General features: G+C 39.7%; 1 protein-coding gene and 1 non-coding gene across 6 annotated transcripts in view; one reads left to right on the plus strand and one right to left on the minus strand.

The window, feature by feature from the left end:
- HERC2 (HECT and RLD domain containing E3 ubiquitin protein ligase 2) overlaps nucleotides 1-21,259 on the minus strand; it is a 230,121-nt gene that overhangs the window by 140,641 nt on the left and 68,221 nt on the right. For all 5 annotated transcript variants that reach the window (XM_029224735.1, XM_029224734.1, XM_029224737.1 and 2 more), the window contains 4 exons: nucleotides 11,126-11,304; nucleotides 6,643-6,827; nucleotides 4,861-5,016; nucleotides 3,973-4,158 (listed from right to left, as the gene is read on the minus strand). In XM_029224735.1, the coding sequence (XP_029080568.1) occupies nucleotides 3,973-4,158; nucleotides 4,861-5,016; nucleotides 6,643-6,827; nucleotides 11,126-11,304 (706 nt within the window). The remainder of the gene's footprint in view (nucleotides 1-3,972; nucleotides 4,159-4,860; nucleotides 5,017-6,642; nucleotides 6,828-11,125; nucleotides 11,305-21,259) is intronic.
- Nucleotides 1,311-1,383, plus strand: TRNAG-UCC. Its single transcript has one exon. It is a non-coding gene; the product is annotated as a tRNA-Gly (tRNA).

Raw genomic sequence — 21,259 nt, forward strand, 5'->3', positions numbered from 1 at the left:
TTTGAAAAATAAACAGTATGACAAAAGAGAGGGAGAGGAGAGCCTGGAAATAGCTGTTGGGGAAAAAGAGACTCAAGTATGTATCACCCAACTGCAACATACAGAACTTGTTTAGATCCTGACTCAAAATAACCACTAATAAAAAGATTAATCAATCACTGTTAATCTTAGGATAATGAGATTGTGGTTTTATTCTCCCAAAAAAGTTCTTATCATTAACAGGTGAAGTGTGTGAAAATGTTTTAAAGACAGGAATATGCTTTAAATTAATACAATCAATCAATCAGATAGAAAGTGTAGGAATGCTTCAGGAATGTGAGTTTTGTTTTTGTTTTTTTTTTGGCCACACCACGCAGCATGTGGCATCTTAGTTCCCAACGGGGAATGGAACCCGTGCCCCCTGCAGTGGAAGCTCAGAGTCCTAACCACTGAAATGCCAGGAAAGTCCCCAGGATTGTGAATACTTTTTATTCTACATTCATTTTATTATTCTCTCTTTTATCTCTGTTAGAAAACTTTCAAAATAAACATATTACAAAAAAATCAGTATGCTAACAATTATCATTTCTCAGAAAGTTAGAAAAATGTCAGATTAAACCCTAAGAAAGAAGAAAAATAAAGAAAGAAAGAACAGTGTGGTATCAGCGTAATGACGGACATTTGGATCAACAGAATAGAGAGCCCAGAAATAAATCCTCACAATATATAGTCAAATGATTTTTTTGACAAGGGTGGCAAGACCATTCAATGGGGAAAAAAGGACAGTCTTTAGAAATAAATGGTGCTGGGAAAACTGAATATTCAATTGCAAATGAATCAAGTTGGACCTCTACCTTTCACCATACACAAAAATTAACTCAAAATAGATTAAAGACCTAAACATAAGAGCTAAAACTATAAAACAGAAAACTCTTGGACTTCCCTGGCAGTCCAGTGGTTGAGACTCTGCATTTCCAAGGCAAGGGGCACGGGTTTGATCCCTGGTCGGGGAACTAAGATCCCACATGCTGAACGGCGCAGCCAAAAAAAAAAAAAAACCTCTGTGTGTGTGTGTGTGTGTGTATCTTAGAAGAAAACATAGGAGGAAAGCTTAATGACACTGGATTTGGCAATGATATTTTTAGACAAGACACCAAATGCACAGGCAACCTTCATCAAAAAAAAAATCAAAGTACACTATCAACAGAAAAAGCAACCCACAGAATGAGAGAAAATATTTGCAAATCATATATATCCAGAATACGTAAGAAACTCCTACAGCTCTACAATAACAACAAAAAATCTGGCTCAAAAGTAGGAAAAAGAGGGATTCCCCGGTGGTCCAGTGGTTAGGACTCTGCACTTCCACTGCAGGGGGCACGGGTTCAATCCCTGGTCGGGGAACTAAGATCACACAGAATGGCAAAAAAACAAAAGTTGGAAAAAGACTTGAAAAGAAATTTCTCCAAATATATGCACACAGTCAACAGGCACATAAACAGATGCACAACACCACTAATCATTAGGGAAAACCAAATCAAAACTACAATGTAATACCACTTCATCCAAACAGGATGGCTATTATTTAAAAAACAGACAAGTGTTGGCAAAGAGGTGGAGAAATTAGAACCCTTCCTTGTGCATTGCCTGCGGGAATATAAAATGGTACAGCTACTGTGGAAAACAGTATGGCAATTCCTTAAGAAATTAAACATGGAATTATCATATGATTCAGCAATCCCACTTTTGGCTATATACCCAAAAGAAGTGAAAGCAGGGACTCAGACATCTACACAGTCATATTCACAGCAGCATTAGTCACAACAGCCAAAAGGTGAAAACAGTCAAGTATCCATCAACAGATGAATGGATAAAAAAGGTGTGGTTTGTATATGTGTGTGTATACACACACACACACATATATACACCATATATACATATATATATACCAAATATATGTGATGGAATACTACTCAGCCATAAAAAAGAATGAAATTTTGCCATTTGCGACAACATGGATGGAAAAAAACTGTATAATCATCAAGAGTTGCAGAAAAAGTATTTGATGAAACTTAATATCCATTCACGGGACTTCCCTGGTGGCACAGTGGTTAAGAATCCACCTGCCAATGCAGGGGACACGGATTCAATCCCTGGTGCAGGAAGATCCCACATGCCAGGGAGCAACTAAGCCCATGCGCCACAGCTACTGAGTCTGTGCTCTAAAGCCCACGAGCCACAACTACTGAGCCCACGTGCTGCAACTACCGAAGCCCACACGCCTAGAGCCCATTCTCCACAACAAGAGAAGCCACCGCAATGAGAAGCCCGCGCACCACAACGAAGAGTAGTCCCTCCTCGCCGCAACTAGAGAAAGCCCACGCACAGCAACAAAGACCCAACACAGCCAAAAATAAATAAATAAAATATAAATAAATAATTTTAAAAATCCATTCACCATTAAAGACTCATCACAAAGCAGAAACAGAAGGAAACATACTTAATATTTTAAGGTATCTACAAAGAAAGTCCTACAGCAAACATCATACTTCATGTGTGAACTCTGGGAAGTTTTCCCTCTGCTCTTAGGAACAAGACAAGGATGCCCATTATCACCATTTCTATTCCACAGTGCACTAGAGGTGCCAGCAAGTGCAATATTTCCGGGGCAAAGCTCTGTGCTCAGAAGCAGACACGGGCAGAGAGTCACCTGATTCAGACAAAAGTGGCACTCTAGAGGAGAAACCACAACGGTCCTTTCACCCAAGCGTGCTGGCACAACAATCCTACGGACAAAATGCATATGGAAAAAAATGGCATGCGATCTCTTGGCACAGAGGAGGGACAGGGAGAACTGCCACACTTCGTAGAGATGAGGCACAATCACTGTGGAAACCTGGCATTCTGTACTAAAACACGCCTTACAAACCACCAAGCAAAAGACATGAGGATGTTTAAACAACTAAGTTGTTATGGGGCACATGTCTATCTGATAAAATGATCAAGAGAAGCAGGGGAGCGGCAAGCACACAAGCCCAGAGAGGGAAATCTTTCAGGGAGACAGAGATAGTGTTTGGGAGGGTCCTGCTTAATGAACAGTTTCCCCTGTGATCAGTCCCAAAGCTGCTTTCGGTACTTTTGTGTACATGTTATACTTCACAATAAAAAAAGGTTTTACAATGAGTATGTTTGAACTGCTGATCAAGTTATATGCCTTCAACCATATACAGTAAACAGACAAAAGTCACAAATGACCATTTAAGTTCACAACAGTAGATGAATCGTGTTGAAAATATTAGCTATACTAAAAAATAAAAAATTATGCTCAATATCCTAAGGGCGGTTATTTTCCTCAGGACAACTGTTACTTTTCGTTTTAAGCTCCTATGTTATAGAAATGACAATCTACAATGGCATAAGAAAAGGCCTACCTTGCTTGAGCTTTCCTATAAAATGAAAGTTGAACCACAACTTCAATTAATTCTGTGAGTTCAGGAAGTCATAATACTTAGATTCAAAAGCATCAAAATTCAAAACTTTGAGAAGACAAGTTTCATTCCAATTTGGTAAGCACTAGATACAGTACGGATGGGAAGTGCTCAGCTGACTATGGGAACTCCGTAACTCATGTCACATAACACCAATGAGTTTAAGAAAGTCCTCCCATATTAACGTCTGCCTCCAAAGTGGGACCATATCTAACCACCTCAACAGTACCTTCTGGAGACAATTTCCAAGAAAGGGTTTTCCAGAATGTTCTAAAATAATCCAATTTGGGATGTAACAACCATATCTAACAGAAAAATTTTCCTTAAATATAACCCAAATCTGTTCTGATTTGGATTATCTTTGTTTTCCATTTACACTACCATCAGTGAAAATGGCAATAACTGGTCTTCCTTTGTTAAATAGTCTTTCAAATGAAAATGCAAGAACAGAATAGACTAGGACAAAACTTTCCTCAGTGAAAGTCTTTAAGTTAAGATGCCATACCCATGATGCCGGGCCAGGCTAACTCTTCATGGTCGTCCCTTTCCTTTCCTGGTGCCAGGTGGTTGAACCGATCCAGATGTTCTAACAGGCCACCCAGCAGAGGGACAGCTCCAGCCTCCTGCATGAGACCAGCATTTTTACTGAGCAGAAGCACTACAGAAACTACTAGTTCTGGAAGGAGAATACCTACATTTAAAAAGAAAAATAAAAAGGCGTAAGATTTAAACAAAAGTGTTCATCCTATAAAACCATTCTGTAAGCTTGTGTTATGTTTAAATTCTGATAAATCACAAAATAAGGAATGCTCGTCCTTTAGCATATTTCTACAGGATTATTTTATCTTTCATTCTGAAAGAAACAAATATAGGTATCAAACAGAAGCCTCTGAGTTATAAGAATACTTTTCAAAAATACTGTGTTTCAACACAAAAGTATTAACTAGGGTCTTTTATTGAGAAAACTAAGTGTTTGCCACTAAGCTTATTATCAGAAAAAAGGCACTCAATACTCTGTCACAGAATTAACTTGAAAAAATATTTAAAAATATAGGAATTTATTAAGGTCCTAAAAGGGGCAACTAATTCTTATGCTGCTGAAATAAAATTAGACAATTACCATTAACCTCATTATTGAAGTGTTAATAATGGTCGTATGACTCTAAATCACCAATTATATGTATCACTGTATATGATACAGTGACGTGACTCCCATACCAGGTTGCTCAACCACAGAACTGTCAGTAACTAAAAAAACGAAAGGAGAAAGGGCTACAGGACTAGAAGATGTATGGGGTAAAGGCATGCAGGTTTACCACAAAATGATAAATTTTAAATCTCATCAATCTCAGAAAATAAATACATGCCCACATTTAGGAAACAAGGTAAGTACCAGTGAAGTCCCCTTCCACAATGCAGGCCACCTCTGCAAAGTGCCTCCAGCTAGTGGAAGCAATGCTGGCTGCCACGGGCAGTATATCTCCAATGTGTGTGCACAAAAGGGCTGTGTACTTCTTCAGCAAGGAACCAACCCCCATTAGTTCAGGACCTGAAGGGAAGATTTAGACAATTTCATTTGCACTATTAAAATTTACTTTGTAAATAAACTTCATCGTTCCACTATTCTACTCTCATCTATACATTTTTTACCTATAATAATTTTCTCAAACAGGAGCGGTTAATCTTACTTATTTAGTCCTTGGCTCCTTTTATATCACATAATTTGAGAAACTGAATTTGGATATACTGATTTTTATACACTGCACTATATAGTATCTAAAAACTTCAAGTAAAAATACTAAAGTCATAACTTAGAGTTCTAAAACCTTATATCCAATATACATGTTTTCTAAGTCCAAGACTTAATGCCTGAAAATTACTCCCAGTGAACAAAGTTAGGCATTTTTCAATCTTATAAAAATCTTCAACTTTTCGGAGCTTCCCTGGCGGTCCTGTGGTTAAGACTCCACAATCCCAATGCAGGGGGCCCTGGTTCGATCCCTGGTCAGGGAAATAGATCCCACACGTGTCAGCGAAGATCCTGCGTGCTGCAACTAAGACCCAGCACAGCCAAATAAATAAATATTATTTAAAAAAAAACGTCAACTTTTCCTCCTACATGGCTCTTAAAAGCTTTTTAGTTCTTGTAACTTTATGACATTGAGATGGTCACCTCTTTCAGACTGAAGTGGTTCACCGATTTCAACCTGAAATTTTCCATCCTCTACAAGTGCCTAACGATTTTCAGGAAGTAACAAAATTGTTTTAGACTATACTGGCTATAAAAATATTAACAGGGCTTCCCTGGTGGCGGAGTAGTTGAGAGTCCGCCTGCCGATGCAGGGGACACGGGTTCGTGCCCCGGTCCGGGAAGATCCCACATGCCACGAAGCGGCTGGGCCCGTGAGCCATGGCCACTGAGCCTGCACGTCCGGAGCCTGTGCTCCACAACGGGAGAGGCCACAACAGTGAGAGGCCCGCATACCGCAAAAAAAAAAAAAAAATTAACAAAAGTAGCAAACCTTTCCATCACTGACAGAGAAAACTACCTTATAAAGAGCCAGGCACTCCTTTTGGAGTTTGTGGAAAGTGCTCTACTCTACGTTGTACACAGAACTGAGCACTTATGTATCATCCTATTTTCATTCTCATAGGCACCCTCAAGTCTTCTTAACCTAACTCTGTAGGTGAGCAATCTACAGCCCCCAGGAGACCTAGTCCCGTGTCCAACAGCTAATAAACCAGAGCTATAACTGAGATTCAGTCTTCCTTCAACAATAATGCATTCCTCCTACTACACCCATCTAGCTTACCAGGGTGACATACAAACATTAGGTCACTATTTCGTCCCCGCATTATGTCAATCTCTAACAGTCCACAACTAACCCGTTGAATAAGTCTGATAAATCTTCTGTAAGACTGACCTGAACATAAAGGATGCTATTTCTCATGTCTAAGGAATTTAAATGTTAACACAATGAAATAAAAAATATTGATGAGTCTAATATAGAAATATCTGTCCAAAAAAAGTGGATGCAAAATGAAATCCCCCCAAATTGGTGCATCTAACAGTATAAGAACTACACATCTGGGCCATGCAGAATAGGCATGTCAAGAAGCCTAAATAAAAAAGCCAAAATACACACAAGACACTTTAACATTTTAAGTAACTTACTAGAAATATCTGAAGTCTGACCAACATTTTCTCCTGGATAAAGTTTACTGATAAGTAAGCGCTGAAAACGCAGCAACAAATCCAATGAAGCAGATCTCTCATGACTATGTTGCTCAAAGTCTAGACATGATGATATCCGACGGGCAACATCTTTCAATCTGGCTACTGTCTGAGAAGCAATGTTTCTATGCAGGAGAAAGAGGATTGCAAAATTAAACAAGTTATGCTTGTTTTTAAAGGGGGAGAGGGGTTGTAAAAAAAAAAATCACAACATAAACTAAAATCAGAAATAAAGATCATACACCCAAGTGACCTGCAGCTGGCTTCCTTCCCCAAATGTGTGTCAGCTGTATCTGCAATAAGCACACCTCATTCAAAACTGAGCAGAGGCACACGGAAGACACAAGAGGTAGAATGATACCCTTTGCTTTATAGATGTGCTCCTAAGAGTTGCATGGAACAGTCCAAAATGATAGAAAACCCCTGTACAAACCTTTGGAAGGAAAAGTAACTGTTATTATTTTTTGTCCAAATCTGCATTTCAAATATAAATGTGACACTATCCTTAAAGACAAGACCCACTAGCATTTCTGCATCTGCCTCACAAGTGTGCCTTCAGACTTAATCAAGTAAACACCCGGGTGGGCCATGTGGGGGGATACCCAGGGCTCAGAAACTACAGGAAGGAAGACCAAAGTGGGCACAAATAAAACAGGTCAGAGTAAGAGATGCTCAAAGAACACGGCAGCAAGGAAAGGAGCAGAGGATCCAATTCCAACTGCAGGATCCAACTTGAGCCATGAACCATCAGTAAGTAAATGGGGAGAAAAGAAAGTACAATTAGAAGAGTAGTAAGTGTTCTGTTTCCATGAGCAGAATGCAAAGGAACCTGGGCACAGAGGTCAAAACAAGGAAGGGGAGTGGACACAGTGGACACTGTAGGTGATGGAGTGCCAGGCTGCTGGCACTAGATTCTGCAATGCTGAGCCACCAGTTTTGAAAGGAAAGTGACATCCTGTTTGTGTCCGAGAAAGGTAACTAAAGTCAGTGAGAAAGCAGATCTTAGAGGGCACAGGGAACACCAGATAAGACCCTGCCACCCAAGGACAGTCTCGGCGCCAGGTGAACAAGGTCTGGTCCGTGATACTTAAGACAGAAGGAAGGAAGTTAGTGAAGTTAAAGAGCCGAAGTAGATGGGCTTCCCGGGTGGCGCAGTGGTTGAGAGTCCGCCTGCCGGTGCAGAGGATACGGGTTCGTGACCCGGTCCGGGAGGATCCCACATGCCGCGGAGCGGCTGGGCCCGTGAGCCATGGCCGCTGAGCCTGCGCGTCCAGAGCCTGTGCTCCGCAACGGGAGAGGCCACAGCAGTGAGAGGTCCGCGTACCGCAAAAAAAAAAAAAAAAAGAGCCGAAGCAGAGCCTGGAACTTCTGTCAGTGTAGCTCCACCACAGCAGCCCCAACCCAGCCAGAATGGTGAGAGCCAGCGGCTGACAGCTGGGCACTGTCACTGGGGAGGCAAGTCCGGAGCCTCTGCACAACACCAGGCCACGGAAGAGGATTCTGCTCCACTTCTTTGATTTCTAACGTAACAGCAGGTTTGAAGAGAACGTAACAGCAGGTTTGAAGAGAACCTCTGTCAATCGCACCAGCCCCCAGGGTTCATCCACTACAGCACTGGAGTGAGGACAGGAGCAGAAGACACACATCAACTCACGTCCACAGAGTTGAGAAGAAAGAGCAGTAGGGACCCCTGGCTTGTGCTCAGCACTCCCAGCCACACAAAACGCAGGTGGATGCTCAGGGCCTCACCTGCAGTCCACCTCACCTTTCTGCTCCACGACCTGATAACCTGACCTGATAACCATATCACAATAGAAGAAAAGGTCTGGAATCTGGGTTTTATGCCATACATGATGGAGCAAAAGACAGTAATAAAATACAATACAAATGTTAACTTATTTCCCTAATATAAAATTCAGAATCATAATCAAAGTGTGTAATTCTGATAGAGTTCATTAATTTAAACATCTTCACAGCTCTCTATTGCCAAATATAAATGGTTTTCTGTGGTTCTTTGCCAGCATAAGAGTTACTCTGAAATCTGTTTCATGGCTTACTTTTGGGAAGCTGCAGTTTCTCCAACCTGTCTTCCAAAGAATAAAATATAGGAAATGTCTTCAAAATCTCCAAAATGTAACTCTTTAGACTATTTTTCAACAACTGCATCAGCCAAGAGGTATTTAGACTCCATACACTGAGTCTCCTTTAGTCACAGACACTTAAGGTAAGAAATAAATGTTAAAGTTTATCTCTGCAAGGGGAGGGGCACATCATCTATGCTTATGAAAGGACCCTGGAGCATAGGCATTCTGTTAGTGAGAGGGTTGTACATGCATTTTTCTTTTTCTATTTTCCAAAAATTTTTAAGGTACTATTTACTCCATGTTTCAGTTTTTGTTTTGTATTTTCCAAACAGGTACATTTTCATTATAAATCTGCTGTGGAGCCAACTCCTCCCTGCATGCCAAAGGAACCAAAAGTAAAGAGGAAAGTTCAGAAGACAATGTGCGAGGATGGGCTAGAGAGTACTGTCCAACGGAAAAGTACTGCCAAGGAGTCACATGTGTACTTTAAAATGTCTACCAGTCACATAAATAAAGATAAAAAGAACATGTAAAATCAGTATTAATAATGTACTTATCCCCATATATTTAAAATATTATCATTTCAACATAAAACCAATAAGAAAAAGCATTGAGATATTTATATTAGTTTTCTGAAGACACAAAGTCTTCAAAAGCCACTGTGTATTTTGTACATACAGCACATCTCAATTCAGATAACTAAATTTTCACTGCAAATACTTGATCTGCACTTAAGTCTCATAAAAATGCAGAGCTGAAAAGGTAAATTCATATGGCCAAGTTATTCCAAACATAATTACAAGTTTTCTAATAGCTGAATCATGTCTAAGTTTTTTAATTTTAATTTTAATAAAAAATAAAAACTCAGTGTCTCAGCTACACTGGACACCCACAGGCAAACGTGGCAAATGATTGCCAGACTGAACAGCACAGGGGTAGGTAGGCTAAGATGGACAGGTCTCTACGCACCAAGGGAACAAGTAGTCTGAACAAGCAGGAGAGCTGGCCCCTCATGGGAACAGTAACCTAAGACAGGACCGAGGTCAGAGAACCCAGCACTAGCTCTCTGCCAGTGACACCAGCGGGCCCAGACACAGCCTCCTCGGCAAAGGAAGGGGCGGTCAAGAACACGGAAAATCACATCTTGAGAGACTGCTTTTGCTTTAAAACTTCTCCAGAGACCTTTACCTTTTCACTCCAAAACACTCAATGTGTATTTTCTCACTTGACCCTCGATTAACTCTGCAAGATAAACACTGCTCTTGCTGCTACTGCCACAGTTACCATGCTGGGCAGGTGTCAGTGGCCAGCTTTAGACAAGCAGGCGCAACTGCAATTTTCTAGGAACAATTCCCAAGCTCTTGTCACTGCCACAGCTGCACTGACTTAATTCACTTTATTTCAGACTGTTAGAGTGAAGATCAGAATGCATGAATACTGATTTTAAAAATCATCACCACATTATAAAAAATAGGAAACAAGGGGGTTTTTATTAGCATTTACTAAAATATATGTCAGGAACTAGCTCTAAAACTCCCTCTTTTAAAAGCCCAGCAAATTCTGGTGTTTCCAGGTGTGAAGGGCAGGCCACCCCATGCCAGTACACCGCCCACCAATGCCCTGGACTTAGGTACCTAAGCCAACCCACCAGGCCCTCTTTCCTCTCTGTATAAACAATAAACCAGAAGCCAGGTTTACACAGAGTGGAGCTGTGTTACATAAAGGAGCAATAATTTTTCCTTGTCTAACAAATGCCTTTCAGAAACCACCCGGCTTTTTTGCTCTTTCTGAAGGACACCGCAACGCAGGCTGACATTCTTTAGCAGTGACTGACTACTTCAGCCCTTATCAAGGTGAGTCTCTGCATATATTCTGACTCTGATTCTTACCTCCTTCTGATCAGTCCTTTGACAATAACGCTCACCATTCTTTTACTTACTTCAGCTTTTGAAAGTTGTCTTAGAAACTAATAGATATAAATCTATGATATATAGAATGAGGCAAGGACACAACCAGTTTAAAAAAAACAATCTTACCATGATGATTTTCATTTGTATCTACCTGCTTACTAACGAGGCTAAGAACCTCATCCTAGGTTTATCACACACTCCAATTTTCTCTTGTGTGAAAACTTTTAGAATCTCCAGTTCTACTTCATACATTCTAACCTCTCCTCTCACCTACATTTAAGAATCTGCTCTAAAGTCGTCTATCCTAGGTAATTTTCAAAGTACTTCATCAACAACTAAACACATTTTTGAGACCCTAGTGCTCAATCTCACTATCTTAATATGAAAACCAATAATCCTCCTAATTAAAATATGTCTAATGCTATTTACCTAAGAAGCTGTTGTATGAGCTGAACCAGAGGCAAGCACTGTTTTCCAGAAGATTCATAGATTCCCGTATTAATAAGATCTTTATCCAGTGGAGTCCTACTTCTATGAAATGTCGAGGCATTCACTTCCTGTTCATCAATTTCTTTTTCCTTCTGTGCTTCTTTTTTGGCTTCAATATCCTGTAATTCATGAAACAGAAACTGGTTACCAGTTATCTCAGTAGCAGGTATGAAGGCACCATGGGCTGAGCCCTGATCCCACAGCCTAGCTGTGTGCTGACTCACACACCTGGTGACAGTGGCCCACACCCACCCACTGGAAATCACGCCACTCAGTTGCTCAGTTTCTAAACAGACGATTTGTCCCACAAACCCCGTGTCCAGGCTGCCAGTGCTAATGGTCTCCAGTGTCCTTCTGTGAAGTTCCTAAAACCTTTACCCCTGCTTCTGGCTCTCACAACACCCAATGTGATCACCTAGGCAGAGTCTACCTGCTTTGTAAACATGAAGCAATAACCTACAGAATGGGAGGATACATTACCAAATCTTGTATCTGATATAAGACATACAAATACAGAAAGAATTCTGACAACTCAACAATTAAAAGATAAATGACCCAATTTTAAAATAAACAAAAAATCTGAACAGACACATCTTCAAAGAAGATATACAAATGGCTAATGAACACATGAAAAGATGCTCAACTTCATTAGTCATCAGGGAAATTCACATCTCCTAGGACAGTATAATAAAAAAGATGAACAGTAGCAAGCATTTGCAAAGATACAGAGAAACTAGAACTGTCATACATTGCTACTGGGAATGTAAAATGGTACAGCCACTTAAGAAAACAGTCTGGCTATACCTTGAAACATTAAACATAGAGTTACCGTAAAACTCAGCAACTCCACTCCAAGGCATACGCCCATAAGAAATAAAAACGTATGTCCACACAAAAACCTATGCACAGATGTTTATAACAGCATTATTCATAGTAACTTAAAAGAGAGAACAACCTAAATGTCCATCAGCTGATGAATTAAACAAAATGTGCTGTATCCATACAACAGAATATTGTTTAGCGATTTTAAAAAATTAAGTACGACATGAATGATACAACTTGGCTGAACTTTGAAAACACTATGTTAAGTGGAAAGCGCCAGACACAAAAGGCCACATACTGTACAAATCCACTTATATGAAATGTCCAGAACAGGGACATCTTTAGAAACAGAAAGTAGATTAGTGGTTGTCAATGGCTGGGAGGAGTGGGGGATGCGGAGTGACTGTTAAGGGGCACAGGGTTTCTTTTTGGAGTGAAAGTGTTCTGAAATTAGATAGTGGTGATGGTGGTTGCACAACTCTGTGAATATACAAAAAAAAAAATCACTAAATCATACACTTTAAGAGACTGAATTTTACAGTAGATGAATTAGATCTCAATAATGTTATTATTTTAAAAAACTTTTAAAGGAGGTATCTTTTGCCAGTCAAATGCAACCAATATTCCTGAGGACCTATTATACACTAAGCATTGTTCTAGTAATCAAATTTACTGTGAAAAAGCACACAAGTTCTTTCCTACTGGGCTTTATTTTCTAATGGCAAAAGCCAGAACAAGTCTAAACACAAAGTCTTCCCCATTCTGAGGGGTGTGGGGACAAGGACCATGTCTAAGGGGCTGGACTGGAACTGTGCCACCTACTCTTCAGAATAAGAAGGACACAGACCAGACAGCTTGAAAATGTGCGTGCTTTTGACCCAACTTCATTTCTAGAACTTCTTCCTAATAACCATTCTTATACCCAATGACTTATAATCTTCAAGAATGTAATTAAAAATTACTTATAATAGTAAAACTATCTAAAACCTAAATGGTCAACAATAGGAAATTGTTTAAAAAAAAAAAAAAGTGATTCCCTTTCCATATGACAGACTTCCCCAAAGCAACAGAACAAATGGGCATCGCAGAATATTCAACACAGAAGACATGGCAACCTTATGAGTGGAAAAGATACAAACCACTGAGACCAGTTCTGGCATCATAATTAGTATTGTTAGTAAACATTTGCATTTTTGAAAGCCTGGAAGACCATACATGAAAAACATTAACAATGGTTATTCCTAAATGATGAGGGTTTTTCTGTTTATGCCTTTCTGTAGCTTCAAAACATTTTTGTTTTAAAACAAATGGCCTTTTGGCTATTTTTTCAGACATCTTAATTATTGTCATAGGGATCACAATCTGCATACTCTATAGCCCACCTCCCCCTCTCAAGGTACCACTCTCCAGCAGGACGCAAAGAATAAACATATGCTAACTAAATTAACAGGTTCTAAAAATACTGCTTGGGGGGACTTCCCTGGCAGTCCAGTGGCTAAGACTCCGTGCTTCTACTGCAGGGGGGCGTGGGATGGATCCCTGGTTGGGGAACTAAGGTCCCGCATGCTGCACGGTGCAGCCAAAAAATGTTTTAAAGTAATAAAAATAAATATAAAAAATAAAAATACTGCTTGGGTCTGGCCCACATGTGAACTGCCTCTGCCTGTTCGCTGTCATTGCTCCCATCAGGTGAACTATTACACTGAGCCACACGGAGCACAGGAAGAAAAGGAAGAGGTTTGGAGTCAGCAACCTGTCATTCACTAGTCATGACACCTTAGCAAATCACTAAACTTCTGTGGTATCTATGTCCACGCTTATAAAATGGAATTTTAAGACAATTTTTTCCACTCAATGTGAAAAACAATTCACATTTCCTGGCAAGAAAAGAAAAATTTACACATAGAAAAACTTTCTCTGTCCTTTGCCCTCCTCTCTGCCCCCTACTGTACATTGTTTACCTGCATTATGCATCGATCAGCCTTCCCTATCAGCAAAAATACCTGCTCAACCATAAACAGCAACATTCTCCTAGCATCAACAAGACAACACCCTCAAAGAAAACCCTCCTTCTTCCTCTTGTAAGAGGCCATGATGATGCTTAGATCTGGATTGTGTAAACTGTCAACAATACATCATTTAACGTACAGCCCTCTGTCTCAAAAAACTTACATAACTGAGCCTTGACTTGTAACGAACGCAGTAATTCTCAGAGTTTTCTGAGATTCTGTTCCTGGGTTATAATCCTCAATTTGGCTTGAATAAAATTTTCTATCTCTTTCTTAGATCGACTGATTAATTTTTTGTCAACATCAACATGGCTCACAAGGTTAAAAAAAAATGAAAGGGAAGTACACAGCATAGTATCTGGAAAATAACAAGGTACACAAAGAATGATACTTGCAACTAAAATCATTACATTTATGATTTACTCTAATTTTTTTCAATTTAATCAAGTAGGTATATTTTCAAAAACATTTTTAATACACTCACTTCATCCAATTTTATCAGTGTAAGTTTTTAAATTGAAAACTATTATGACAATGAAAGCAACAAAAGAAGCTATGAATGGCCAATAAGCACATACAAATTAACACCCCACCCTACCCGCAGAATAGCTAAAGCTTTTAAAAAGACTGACACGCCTCATGTTGATGACGTCAAGAAACGGCTAGAACTCTCATGCACGCTGGTTCAGATGTAAATGGCACAACCACCTTGGGAAACTGTAAACACACACCCACCCTAGAACCCTGCAAATTCTAATTCAAGCTATTTACCCAAAAGGAAAAACACGTGTTCACTAAAGGACTTTTACGCAGCATGATAAGAGCAGCTGTAGAGACTCAAAAATCATCGAATGTCTATCAACAGGAGAAGGGATACACCAACAGTGCCATAATCACACAATGGGGCACTCCTCAACAGCAAAAACAAAGTGACACTACAGAAGCCTCTTAGGTAGCCTCATCGACCAAACAGCAGGCAGCAGAAGCAAGGAGAACTACAATCCTGCAGCCTGCAGAACAAAAACCACAATCACAGAAAGACAGATGAAATGAAAAGGCAGAGGACTATGTCCCAGATGAAGTAACAAGATAAAACCCCAGAAAACCAACTAAATGAAGTGGAGCTAGGCAATCTTCCAGAAAAAAAATTCAGAATAATGAGAGTGAAGATGATCCTGGACCTCGGAAAAAGAATGGAGGCAACTAGCGAGAAGATGCAAGAAATGTTTAACAAAGACCGAGAAGAATTAAAGAACAAACAGAGATGAACAATACAATAACTGACATGAAAAATACACTAAAAGCACTCAATAGCAGAATAACTGAGGCAGAAGACTGGATAAGTGACCTGGAAGACAGAATGGTGGAAATCACCGTCATGGAACAGAATAAAGAAAAAAGAATGAAAAGGAATGAAGACAACCTAAGAGATCTCTGGGACAACATTAAACGCACCAACATTCGCATTACAGGGCTCCCGGAAGGAGAAGAGAAAGAGAAAGAGAAAGAGAAAGGGCTGGAGAAAATATCTTAAGAGATTACAGTCGAAAACTTCCCAAACATGGAAAAGGAAATAGCCACCCACGTCCAGGGAGCGCAGAGAGTCCCAGGCAGGAAAAACCCAAGGAGAAACATGCCAAGACACATAAGAATCAAATTCACAAAAATTAAAGACAAAGAGGGGACTTCCCTGGTGGTGCAGTGGTTAAGAATCTGCCTGCAGGTTCAAGGGACACGGGTTTGATCCCTGGGCTGGGAAGATCCCACATGCCACGGAGCAACTAAGCCCATGCGCCACAACTACTGAGCCTGTGCTCTGGAGCTGGCAAGCCACAACTATCGAGCCCACAAGCCACAACTCTTGAAGCCTGAACACCTAGAGCCCGTGATCCACAACAAGAGAAGCCACCGCAATGAGAAGCCTGCGCACCACAATAAAGAGTAACCCCCCTTGCCGCAACTAGAGAAAGCCTGCGCACAGCAATGAAGACCCAACGCAGCCAAAAATAAATTAATTTTTTTAAAAAGACAAAGAAAAATTATTAAAAGCAACAACGGAAAAACAACAAATAATACACAAGAGAACTCCCATAAGGTTAACAGCTGGTTTCTAAGCAGAAACTCTGCAAGCCAGAGGGAGTGGAAGGTATATTTAAAGTGATGAAAGGGAAGAACCTACAACCAAGACTACTCTACCCAACAAGGATCTCACTCAGATTCAACAGAGAAATCAAAAGCTTTACAGACAAGCAAAAGCTAAGAGAATTCAGCACCACCAAACGAGCTCTAAAACAAATTCTAAAGAACTTCTCTAAGTGGGAAACACAAGAGAAGAAAAGGACCTACAAAAACAAACCCAAAACAATTAAGAAAATGGTAATACAAACATACATATCGATAACTGCCTTAAATGTGAATGGATTAAGTGCTCCAACCAAAAGACACAGACCGGCTGAATGGATATGAAAACAAGACCCATATATATGCTGTCTACAAGACACCCACTTCAGACCTAGGGACACATACAGACTGAAAGTGAGGGGATGGAAAAAGATATTCCATGCAAATGGAAACCAAAAGAAAGCTGGAGTAGCAATACTCATATCAGATAAAATAGACTTTAAAGAATGTTACAAGAGACAAGGAAGGATACTACATAATGATCAAGGGATCAATCTAAGAAGAAAATGTAACAATTATAAATATATATGCACCCAACATAGAAGCACCTCAACACATAAGGCAAATACTAACAGCTGTAAGAGGAAATCGACAGTAACACAATAATAGTGGGGGACTCTAACACCTCACTTACACCAATGGGAAGATCATCCGGACAGAAAATTAATAAGGAAACACAAGCTTTAAATGACACAATAGACCAGATAGATTTAATTGATATTTATGGGACATTCCATCCGAAAACAGCAGATTACACTTTCTTCTCAAGTGCACATGGAACATTCTCCAGGACAGATCACATCTTGGGTCACAAATCAAGCCTCAGTAAATTTAAGAAAATTTAAATCATATTAAGCATCTTTTCCAACCACAACACTATGAGATTAGAAATAAATTACAGGGGAAAAAACGTAAAAAACACAAACACATGGAGGCTAAACAATATGCTACTAAATAACCAAGAGATAACTGAAGAAGTCAAAGAGGAAATAAAAAAATACCTAGAGACAAATGACAATGAAAACACTACGGTCCAAAGGCTATGGAATGCAGCAAAAGCATTTCTAAGAGGGAAGTTTATAGCAATACAATCCTACCTCAAGAAACAAGAAAAATCTCAAATAAACAATCTAACCTTACACCTAAAGGAACTAGAGAAAGAAGAACAAAACCCAAAGTTAGCAGAAGAAAAGAAATCATGAAGATCAGAGCAGAAATAAATAGAAATAAAGAAAACAACAGCAAAGATCAATAAAACTAAAAGGTGGTTCTTTGAGAAGATAAAAAAAATTGATAAACCTTTAGCCAGACTCACCAAGAAAAAGAGAGAGAGGACTCAAATCAATAAAATTAGAAATGAAAAAGGAGAAGTTACAACAGCCACCACAGCAATACAAAGCATCATAAGAGACTACGACAAACAACTATATGCCAATAAAATGAACAACCTCGAAGAAACGGACAAATTCTTAGAAAAGTATAACATTCCAAGACTGAACCAGGAAGAAATAGAAAATATGAACAGACCAACCACAAGTAATGAAATTGAAACTGTGATTAAAAATCTTCCAACAAACGTAAGTCCAGGACCAGATGGCTTCACAGGTGAATTCTATCAAACATTTAGAGAAGAGCTAACACCCATCCTTCTCATCAAACTCTTCCAAAAAATTGCAGAGGAAGGAACACTCCCAAACACATTCTACAAGGCCACCATCACCCTGATACCAAAACCAGACAAAGATACGACAAAAAAAGAAAATTACAGACCACTATCACTGGTGAATATGAATGTGAAAATCTGCAACAAAATACTAGCAAACAGAATCCAACAAGACATTAAAAGGATAATACAGGGCTTCCCTGGTGGCGCAGTGGTTGAGAGTCCACCTGCCAATGCAGGGGACACGAGTTTGTGCCCCGGTCCGGGAAGATCCCACATGCCACGGAGTGGCTAGGCCCGTGTGCCATGGCCGCTGAGCCTGTGCGTCCGGAGCCTGTGCTCCGCAACGGGAGAGACCACAACAGTGAGAGGCCCGCACACCGCAAAAAGATCATACACCATCATCAAGTGGGATTTATCCAAGGGATGCAAGCATTCTTCAATATACACAAATCAATCAATGTGATAAACCATATTAACAAACTGAAGAATAAAAACCATACGATCATCTCAAAAGATGCAGAAAAAGCTTTTGACAAAATTCAACACCCATTTATGATAAAAACCCTCCAGAAACTGGGCATAGAGGGAACCTACTTCAACATAATACGTGTAAGTCCATATATGACAAACCCACAGCAAACATCATTTTCAACGGTGAAAAACTGAAACCATTTCCTCTAAGATCAGGAATAAGACAAGGATATCCACTCTCACCATTATTATTCAACACAGTTTTGGAAGTTTTGCATTCTCTTGCATTCCTATACACTTAACAACGAAAGATCAGAAAGACAAATTAAGGAAACAATCCCATTCACCAGAGCAACAAAAACAATAAAATACCTAGGAATAAACTTACCTAAGGAGGTAAAAGACCTGTACTCAGAAAACTGTGAGACACTGATGAAAGAAATCAAAGATGACACAAACAGATGGTGAGATACACCATGTTCTTGGATTGGAAGAATCAATATTGTGAACATGACTATACTACCCAAAGTGATCTACAGATTCAATGCAATCCCTATCAAATTACCAGTGGCGTTTTTTACAGAACTAGAACAAAGTATCTTAAAATTTGTATTGAGACACAAAAGACCCTGAGTAGCCAAAGCAATCTTGAGAAAAAAAAAATATGGAGCTGGAGGAATCAGACTCCCTGACTTTAAGACTGTATTATAAAGCTACAGTAATCAAGACCATATGGTACTGGCACAAAAACAGAAATATAGATCAATGGAACAGGAGAGAAAGCCCCGAGATAAACCCACGCACCTATGGTCAACTAAGCTACGACAAAGGAGGCAAGAATATAAAATGGAGAAAAGACAGTCTCTTCAATAAGTGGTGCTGGGAAAACTGGACAGCTACATGTAAAAGAATGAAATTAGAACACTCCCTACCACCATACACAAAAATAAACTCAAAATGGATTAAAGACCTAAATGTGAGACCAGACACTATAAAACTCTTAGAGGAAAACATAGGAAGAACACTCTTTGACATAAACACAGCAAGATTATTTTTGACCCACCTCCTAGAGTAATGGAATTAAAACAAAAGTAAACAAATGGGGGCTTCCCTGGTGGCGCAGTGGTTGACAGTCTGCCTGCCGCTGCAGGGGGCGCGGGTTCGTGCCCCGGTCCAGGAGGATCCCACAGGCCACAGAGCGGCTGGCCCCGTGAGCCATGGCCGCTGGGCCTGTGTGTCTGGAGGCTGTGCTCCACAATGGGAGAGGCCACAGCGGTGAGAGGCCCGCGTACCACAAAAAAAAAAAAAAAAAAGTAAACAAATGGGACCTAATGAAACTTAAAAGTTTTTGCACAGCAAAGGAAACTATAAACGAGATGAAAGACAACCCTCGGAATGGGAGAAAATATTTGCAAACAAATCAACTGACAAAGGATTAATCTCCAAAATATACAAACAGCTCATGCAGCTCAATAACAAAAAAACAAACAACCCAATCCAAAAATGGGCAGAAGACCTAAATAGACATTTCTCCAAAGAAGACATACAGATGGCCAAGAAGCACATGAAAAGCTGCTCCACATCACTAATTATTAGAGAAATGCAAATCAAAACTGCAATGAGGTATCACCTCACACCAGTCAGAATGGGCCTCATCAGAAAATCCACAACCAATAAATGGTGGAGAGGGTGTGGAGAAAAGGGTACCCTCTTGCACTGTTAGTGGGAATGTAAATTGATACAGCCATTATGGAGAACAGTATGGAGGTTCCTTAAAAAACGAAAAATAGAACTACCATATGACCCAGCAATCCCACTACTGGGCATATACCTTGAGGAAACCATAATTCAGAAAGACACATGCACCCCAATGTTCATTGCAGAACTATTTACAATAGCCAGGTCATGGAAGCAACCTAAGTGTCCATCGACAGACAAATGGATAAAGAAGATGTGGTACATATACACAACGGAATGTTACTCAGCCATAAAAAGGAACGAAATTGGGTCATTTGTAGAGACATGGATGGACCTAGAGACTGTCATACAGAGTGAAGTAAGTCAGAAAGAGAAAAACACATATCGTATATTAACACATATATGTGGAATCTAGAAAAATAGTACAGATGAACTGGTTTGCAAGGCAGAAATAGAGACACAGATGTAGAGAACAAATGTATGGACACCAAGGGGGGAAGGCGGGGGGGCGGGTGGTGGTGGTGGGATGAATTGGGAGATTGGGGTTGACGTACATACACTAATATGCATAAAATAGATAACTAATGAGAACCTGCTGTATATCACAGGGAACTCCACTTTGCTGTACAGTAGAAACTAACACAACATTGTAAAACAACTATATCCCAATTTAAAAAAATAATAATACGAAAAGAAATAAATAGTTCCTTAGTTAAAAAAAAAAAAAGGCAAAAAAACAACATAACACTACATCCAACACAGGTGAATCTGAAAATCATTATCAAGGCAACATAAAGCTGACACAAATGAGTATATACTGTATGATTCCATTTATGTGACAATCAAAACTGGCAAAATTAACATCATCTGGGGGAGGCAAGAAAGTGTCCTAACTTCAAACACAAAGGGGCACAAAAGCACTTTCCAGGGTGATGGAAGTGATTTATATTATGATTGGGGTACCTGTCAAATTCATTTAAATAGACATTTAAAATGGGTACATTTTATCATACTTAGTAATAACTCAATATTTTATTAAACTAGTAAAAAAATTTAATTACAGAAATATTTGGATGTTACTAAAAGCTTTGTGTTTCAAGGTTTCTTTTAAATAATTCTGGCAAAGTGTCAGTCTCAGCTCACTGGGGAATAAAATCACCTCCATGAGTGTGTGCGCGCGCACACACACACACACACACACACACACACACACACACACACACACAC

The sequence above is a fragment of the Monodon monoceros genome, unplaced genomic scaffold, assembly GCF_005190385.1.
Source record: "Monodon monoceros isolate NGI ecotype Baffin Bay Population unplaced genomic scaffold, NGI_Narwhal_1 Super_Scaffold_16, whole genome shotgun sequence".
In the NCBI taxonomy this organism is placed as follows: domain Eukaryota; kingdom Metazoa; phylum Chordata; class Mammalia; order Artiodactyla; family Monodontidae; genus Monodon; species Monodon monoceros.